The sequence below is a fragment of the Sinocyclocheilus rhinocerous genome, unplaced genomic scaffold (assembly GCF_001515625.1).
Source record: "Sinocyclocheilus rhinocerous isolate Xijiao unplaced genomic scaffold, SAMN03320098_v1.1 scaffold94, whole genome shotgun sequence".
NCBI classification, from domain to species: Eukaryota; Metazoa; Chordata; class Actinopteri; order Cypriniformes; family Cyprinidae; genus Sinocyclocheilus; species Sinocyclocheilus rhinocerous.
The window spans coordinates 41,975-50,518 of record NW_015659396.1 but is presented as its reverse complement, the minus strand read 5'-3'; the positions used below and the strand labels follow the sequence as shown (position 1 = coordinate 50,518).

The following is an 8,544-nucleotide window of genomic DNA, read 5'->3' as shown; positions in this document are numbered from 1 at the left end:
ACCGGTAGAGTGTATATATATATATATATATATATATATATATATACAATATATTTTTAAATAACATCTACATCATATGGACACTTTCACAACTCAGAAATGTGTCAGAGAGCAATTGCATTCACAGTAATACTCTTGACTGACATTTATATGTGAATTAACAATCAAACGGTTCAGAAGTGCAGAGAAAGTGAGATGTTGGGTTTATCGTCCACAGGTTCTGCGTTCATGATGGTGAACTCGACGGGTCGGTTTGCGGGTCAGAAGGCTTTGCTCTTCACGCCGCAGCTGAAGGAGAACGACACGCACTGCGTCATATTCCAGTATTACGTGGCGGGACGAGCGGGAGGACGGCCTGGACATCTGAACGTCTACATCAAGGAGAACAACAGCCCGATGGGTTTGCCTGTGTGGAACACGTCTGGACCGGCTGGACGCAGCTGGAACCAGGTGGAGCTGGCCATCAGCACGTACTGGCCCAACTTCTACCAGGTGAGATCCACTCACACACCACTGTCTGGATGAAACCGGGCTTTTATGCCGTGCGAGTGCAATGATAGAGCTTGGAATAGCCAGGACAATTTTTAATATACTATAACTCCGACTGGATTAAATAGCTGTTTGTTTGTTGACATTATCTGTAGATGATTTGTGATGAAGTTTTTGGTAACATCAGTAAGAATTATTTGAAAATTAGAAATGGATCAGTAGTGTTGCACACCAAATGCCATTTCTATTCAAAACATGCTATATTTTATTTAAAAATTCAGAAGCTGTTTGATGTTTACAGAATGAGTTTTTTTGAGAAAGTAAAAATGCACAAAGTTTCCTGTGAGGGGTAGGTTTAGGGGTAGGGTTGGTGTAGGGCAATAGCACATACAGTTTGTACAGTATAAAAACCATTACGCCTATGGAATGTCCCCATAACGTGATGAATACACAACATGTGTGTGTGTGTGTGTGTGTGTGTGTGTGTGTGTCTCTGTGTGTGTGGTCAGAATGTTATTTTCTGTCTTTCCGTCACCTGACCCTCAATTTCAGGTGAATATAATGAAAATCTTGCCCTCCGTTAGAGAGAAAGTGAATCACATTTTCTGCTCCGGTAGAGCTTAATTTTCACATGTGCTGAGAGAGAGAGAGAGAACGGCTCTGATTTCACACATGCTGGTCATTAGCGAGCGGCTCTCATGGGCATTGACGGAGCCCCGTGTTAATTGGTGGAACGAGCCCCAGTGACCCGGCGCAGGGGAAGCGTGTTTGTGTAAATTACTCCATTAGAGAGGCGCTGAGGAGTGAGCGAGAGAGGTTACGATGAGACCCGGCCTGATTAGGAGAAACAGCGCCAAACCCTGCCATACGTGATCATTTCATCTCTACAGATTCATCATGACGTCTCATTACTCCAGTATAAAGTGTCACATGATCTTCAGAAATCATTCTAATATGCTGATTTATTATTAGAATTATCAATGTTGGCAACAGTTGTGCTTCCAAATATTTTTGGGGAAACTGCGATACTTTTTTCAGGATTCTTTGATGAATAAAATGTTAAAAAGAACAGCATTTATTCAAAATATAAATCTTTTCTAACAATATAAATCTTTTGCTATCACTTCTTAACAATTTAACACATCCTTGCTGAATAAAAGTTTTAATTTCTTTCAAAAAAAAAAAGAAAGAATAAAAATTTACAGACACCAAACTTTTGAAATGTAGTGTATATAGTTAGAAAATAAAAAAAAGTTTAAATAAATGCTCTTCTGTTTAACTTTTTATTCATCAAAGAATCCTGTGATTTGTGATGAAGTTTTTGGTAACATCAGTAAGAATTATTTGAAAATTAGAAATGGATCAGTAGTGTTGCACACCAAATGCCATTTCTATTCAAAACATGCTATATTTTATTTAAAAATTCAGAAGCTGTTTGATGTTTTTAATGTCTGAACTATAGGACCAGCAGGAAAACACCCTTACCTGGGGCTGTGCAATTTGGGGAAAAAATCTAATTGTGAATTTTCTGGTTAAAAACTTAATTTAAAGCCCGGTTGGGTTGCACAATGATTATGACTGTAAAATATTATTTATAAATAAAACAATAAACTAATTAAGGATCGATACTGTGACATTATGTGCTGAGAGAGAGAGAGAGAACGGCTCTGATTTCACACATGCTGGTCATTAGCGAGCGGCTCTCATGGGCATTGACGGAGCCCCGTGTTAATTGGTGGAACGAGCCCCAGTGACCCGGCACAGGGGAAGCGTGTTTGGGTAAATTACTCCATTAGAGAGGCGCTGAGGAGCGAGCGAGAGAGGTTACGATGAGACCCGGCCTGATTAGGAGAAACAGCGCCAAACCCTGCCATACGTGATCATTTCATCTCTACAGATTCATCATGACGTCTGGAGGAGTTTGAGACAATTCATAAGCCAGATCAATGGTTCTGTTGGGTTCTGGCAGATTATTCACTTTTGATTGCATTAGTTGCAATTAATTAAAATAAATCTTCTTATTTACTAAAATGGCGTTCCAAACCTTTTGTGGTCACATCTTTTAAACGACTGGTTAAAAACTTAATTTAAAGCCCGGTTGGGTTGCACAATGATTATGACTGTAAAATATTATTTATAAATAAAACAATAAACTAATTAAGGATCGATACTGTGACATTGTAATATTTTACTGTAAAATAAAAAGTAGATTTAAATAAAATGTAGTAATTTTATTTTACAGTACAACAGTAAAATTACAATGCTTAAGTCTTAATTTCTTCATATTCAAAGATTAAATCATTGAGCTTTTATTTGGTGGTAAACTGCATGCAGCTCTTAAAGCTTGTGTTTTGTTGGCTGATTAGGAGAAACAGCACCAGACCCTGCCATACGTGATCATTTCATCTCTACAGATTCATCATGACGTCTGGAGGAGTTTGAGACAATTCATAAGCCAGATCAATGGTTCTGTTGGGTTCTGGCAGATTATTCACTTTTGATTGCATTAGTTGCAATTAATTAAAATTAATTTTCTTATTTACTAAAATGGTGTTCCAAAACTTTAGTGGTCACATCTTTTAAAAGACACTTAATATTCAATAATATTATTGATTTGACTGATCAAATAATCAGAAGAGAACAAAACCTTGGTGGTAAACTGCATGCAGCTCTTAAAGCTTGTGTTTTGTTGGCAACAGATGGTTTATATGTGTTTCTCAATACAAGTTTATGAAGATGGTTTGTGTTGCTTTTCAAAGGCGTGTTGTAAGCAGATGAAGAGACGCTGAAAACACCCGATCATGAGCCGCTCACCTGTACAAGAACACACTGCCATGCATATGTTTATTTAACTAAATCACAGTCTTCGCATTTTGAGAATCACACAAAGTCATTTCGCTTTTTCGGTTTTAATTCAATTAATTGTGCAGCCCTTCCTTTACCAACAGCTTGTGTGTGTGTGTGTGCGTGTGCGTGTGTGTGCATGTGCGTGTGCGTGTGTGTGTGTGTGTGTACCTGGTATTTATCACGTTATGGGGACTAAATGTCCCCACAAGGATAGTAATACTAGTAAATTTTGACCTTGTGGGGACATTTTTAGGTCCCCATGAGGAAACAAGCTTATAAATAATACAGAATGAGTTTTGATTAGGAGAAACAGCACCAGACCCTGCCATACGTGATCATTTCATCTCTACAGATTCATCATGACGTCTGGAGGAGTTTGAGACAATTCATAAGCCAGATCAATGGTTCTGTTGGGTTCTGGCAGATTATTCACTTTTGATTGCATTAGTTGCAATTAATTAAAATTAATTTTCTTATTTACTAAAATGGTGTTCCAAAACTTTAGTGGTCACATCTTTTAAAAGACACTTAATATTCAATAATATTATTGATTTGACTGATCAAATAATCAGAAGAGAACAAAACCTTACTGAATTGATCTGAATAATGACTTCTGTAGTGCTGTTTTACTGCTGAAATTGAATTTGGTTCATAAATGATGGATTTTTCAATATTGACAATATTATTGAATCAACATTGAACTGAATAAATAATAAATAAATAAATTATATATATATATTTCAAATATACAAAAAATGGCACAAATATATATTTTTTTATATATTGCATTTAGCCTAAATGTAGGTTGCTGTAAGATTGGAAATTTATTTTTTGCCCCTGAAATACATTTTGAAACTACTGTAAATATATTTTCATATATATATATATATACATTGCTTTAGCTGAAATTGAACTTGCTGGGTGTACTTTTTATTTATTTATTTATTTATTATATATTATTTTTTTTATCTCTCTATTTATTTTAATATTTCCATGCAATTATTATTACTTGTATGTGAATCTTTGCTTCATGCATTTTTATCATAATGTAAGTTTTATGTGTTTGCATTTTTAAAAAGGTAGTTACAAATGACCATCTGCTGAAATTCAAAACAAAATCATTTTAACATGAGAAAAAAAGCTGCTGAAGCAGAAGAAGTCCATGCAACCCTGATCTGACCTGAAGTTCCTCATTCACAAACACAAACACACATGTAACCCTCAGATTAACAACAGCGAGCATGTAGTGAGTACGGCGGTAAACGGAGACTGTCCGTCTGTGGTTTTAACCTCAGCAGCCTGAAATATGTTCCTTCACTGCTGTTCATGAAAACATCCAGCGCATTTGTCAGGAAGACTAACCCACACAGCATTCCGGCTTTGGGAGCGGTTGAACATGCACATATCTGTCATCGATGAGTATAAAGGGCCGCAGGAGACGCCCATGTGTTGGCGCCTGTATTTCCTTTCTATTCTTAGAGATATTTCCATCCCGTCTGCATTTAGGAATGATCTCAAATGCTGCCCGATTAGCTCAACTGGATGATGTTTGATCTCTAACTAGCGTGTGTTATTAAGGCTCTTGAAAGGATTCCACATGCATCGCTCTGTGTGATAAGAATAGAGCGAATGTGTATCTAATTAGCAACGTCAGGATAATTATAGGTTGCTTTAACTGCACAGTATCGTAAGTGATCGTCAAAATGAAACCACCTGGTGCTTTGGACATTATTTTGTAATTACAGTCTCGATTTGATGTTTTCTCACTAGAAGGACACAGTTGAATCCACCATGCTAATTGATGCGTTCAGGTCAGCGATCATAACTTTTAATTGATTGTGACAGGCGTTTACTTTTTATGCGTTCTGCATCAATTATAGGTTGCTTTAACTGCACAGTATCGTAAGTGATCGTCAAAATGAAACCACCTGGTGCTTTGGACATTATTTTGTAATTACAGTCTCGATTTGATGTTTTTCTCACTAGAAGGACACAGTTGAATCCGCCATGCTAATTGATGCGTTCAGGTCAGCGATCATAACTTTTAATTGATTGTGACATGCGTTTACTTTTTATGCGTTCTGCATCTGACCCGTTCAGATTTCCTCGTGAGCATATTTGTCCTTTGACTCCGGGAACAGTGGCTTTACTGGTTAGCTCAGATTTAAGTGCAACCTAATGTCTTCAGTCCTGAAATGCTAATTATAATTCATGTGTAATGTTATTAGTGCAATGAGAAGTTTGTTTACTTCTCGACATGCTCGTTATGAAAAAAACAAAGCTTCATCTGAGTGTTTGCGGGGGCTGCTGTGTGTCGAGCTGGAGTCAGACAGAAGATCCTGTTGTTTTAATCTTTAAAGAGTCAGTCAGTTTTGTTTCTATAGTGCTTTATACAGTACATATTGTATAAATTGACAGAGCGATGAGAGCTCAAACGCCACCCTGAGCCTTCACATTCTCTACATGAGACAAGACTGAGATGATAATGAGACTCGTCTGAGCACTGCTTTCACCTGTGTGACAAAGCTCATCTCTCTTCTCATCTTTTCTCATTCTCTTCTCTTGTCTCATCTCATCTCAGCTCTCATCTAGTATCATCTTGTCTCGTCTCATCTCATTCTCTTCTCTTTTCTCATTTCAGCTCTCATCTAGTCTTCTCTTGAATCTCTTGATTCATCTTGTCTCGTCTTGTGTCATTCTCTACTCTTGTCTCATCTTAGCTCTCATATAGTCTTGTCTCCTCTCACCTCGTCTAGTCTCATCTCGTCTCCTGTCGTCTCATCTTCTCTCATCTCATCTTGTCTCACCTCTTGATTCATCTTGTCTCATTTGCTCTTTCTTCTCATCTAGTCTCATCCCTTGATTCATCTCATCTCCTCACAATCTCTTGATTCGTCTTGTCTCGTCTCATCTCATGCTGTACTCTTGTCTCATCTCAGCTCTCATCTAGTCTTCTCTTGAATTTCTTGATTCGTCTCATCTCATCTCGTGTTGCCTCGCCTCATCTCGTCTCAACTCATCTTGTCATGTCTCATCTCAGGTTTCATGTAGTCTTCTCTCTAATCTCTTGATTTGTCTCGTCTTTTCTCATCTAATCTCGTCTCGTCTTGTCTCGTCTCATCTCATTCTCTGCTCTTGTCTCATCTTAGCTTTCATCAAGTCTTCTCTTGAATATCTTGATTCGTCTCATCTCATCTCGTGTTGCCTCACCTCATCTCGTCTCGTCTCGTCTCGACTCGTCTTGTCTCATCTCATTCTCTACTCTTGTCTCATCTCAGCTCTCATCTAGTGTTCTGTTGAATATCTTGATTCATTTTGTCTCATCTCATCTTCTACTCGTCTCATCTCAGCTCTCATCTAGTCTTCTATTGAATATCTTGATATTTGTCTCATCTCGCCTCATCTTGTCTCATCTCATTCTCTACTCTTGTCTCATCTCAGCTTTCATCTAGTTTTCTCTTGAATCTCTTTATTCATCTCATCTCATCAAACTTTGTCTCGTCTCATCTCATTCTCTACTCTTGTCTCACCTCAGCTTTCATGTAGTCTTCTCTCGAATCTCTTGATTTGTCTTGTCTCTTCTCATCTCACCTCGACTCGTCTTGTCTCATCTCATTCTCTACTCTTGTCTCATCTCAGCTTTCATCTAGTTTTCTCTTGAATCTCTTTATTCATCTCATCTCATCAAACTTTGTCTCGTCTCATCTCATTCTCTACTCTTGTCTCACCTCAGCTTTCATGTAGTCTTCTCTCGAATCTCTTGCTTTGTCTTGTCTCTTCTCATCTCATCTCACCTCGACTCGTCTTGTCTCATCTCATTCTCTACTCTTGTCTCATCTCAGCTTTCATGTAGTCTACTTTCGAATCTCTTGATTTGTCTCATCACTTCTCATCTCATCTCGACTCATCTTGTCTTGTTTCATCCCATTCTCTACTCTTGTCTCATCTCAGCTCTCGTCTAGTCTTCTGTTGAATATCTTGATTCATTTTGTCCCATCTCGCCTCATCTCGTCTCATCTCATTCTCTACTCTTGTCTCATCTCAGCTTTCATCTAGTTTTCTCTTGAATCTCTTTATTCATCTCATCTCATCAAACTTTGTCTCATCTCATCTCATTCTCTGCTCTTGTCTCATCTCAGCTTTCATGTAGTCTTCTCTCGAATCTCTTGATTTGTCTCGTCTCTTCTCATCTCGTCTCGACTCGTCTCGTCTCATCTCCTCTCATCTCATTCTCTACTCTTGTCTCATCTCAGCTCTCATCTAGTCTTCTATTGAATATCTTGATTCATTTGGTCTCATCTGACCTCATCTCGTCTCATTCTCTACTCTTGTCTCATCTCAGCTCTCATCTAGTCTTCTCTTGAATCTCTTGATTCATCTCATCTCATCCTCTACTCTTGTCTCATGTCAGCTTTCATATAGTTTTCTCTTGAATCTCTTTATTCATCTCATCTCATCAAACTTAGTCTCATCTCATCTCATCTCTCATCTCAGCTCTCATCTAGTCACATTTCTTGATTAATTTAATCTCATCAAACCTTGTCTCGTCTCTTCTCATCTAGTCTCATCTCTTGATCTTATCGTATCAAACTTTGTCTCTTCTCTCATATCATCTCAGCTCATCTCTCCTCCTCTATTATTTTCTCTTATCTTGTCTCATCTTTTTTATAGTTTTCTTATATTAGCTTATCTCTCCTTTAGTCTCTTGTCCCATTTGGTCTATCTTCTCATCTCACCTCTTCTCATCTAGTCTCATCTCTTGACTCATCTCATCTCATCAAACTGTGTCTCATCTCTGTCTCGTCCAGGTCCGTGAGTGCGGTAAGAGTCTGCTGATGGCAGTGGTGGGGTTAAAGTGATGCAGCAGCTGCAGTGTGTGTGTGTGTGTTAAAGAGAGAGAGTGAGAGAGAGAGAGCTGGCAGTGCTGTGTAATATTATGGTCTGTATGGAGAACCGCACCCAGTTCCTGAAGAAACCATTCATTCCAGTTTCTCATCTGTGCTCGTGTCCTCCAGGGGAATCCTGTCCCTCTGACCGCTCCAATTGGACAGTCAAACATCAGCATCTCTGTTTATGCTTGTTTGGGGATGGATGGCAGCGACTGCTGGTCAATTAAAACAGACTTTTATCCACATTCAATTACAGTTAAGTCCCTTAAAATGGAAGAACTTCATATACCCACTCTCATATCAGTCTAAACTCGTTTCA

At 38.3% G+C, this 8,544-nt stretch overlaps 1 protein-coding gene across 1 annotated transcript in view; it reads left to right on the top strand.

The window, feature by feature from the left end:
• LOC107723777 (receptor-type tyrosine-protein phosphatase mu-like) overlaps window positions 1-8,544 on the top strand; it is a gene marked incomplete at its 3' end in the record, with an annotated part of 134,985 nt that overhangs the window by 85,021 nt on the left and 41,420 nt on the right. The window contains exons 3-4 of the mRNA XM_016532488.1: window positions 218-492; window positions 8,145-8,157. Of these exons, the coding sequence (XP_016387974.1) occupies window positions 218-492; window positions 8,145-8,157 (288 nt within the window). The remainder of the gene's footprint in view (window positions 1-217; window positions 493-8,144; window positions 8,158-8,544) is intronic.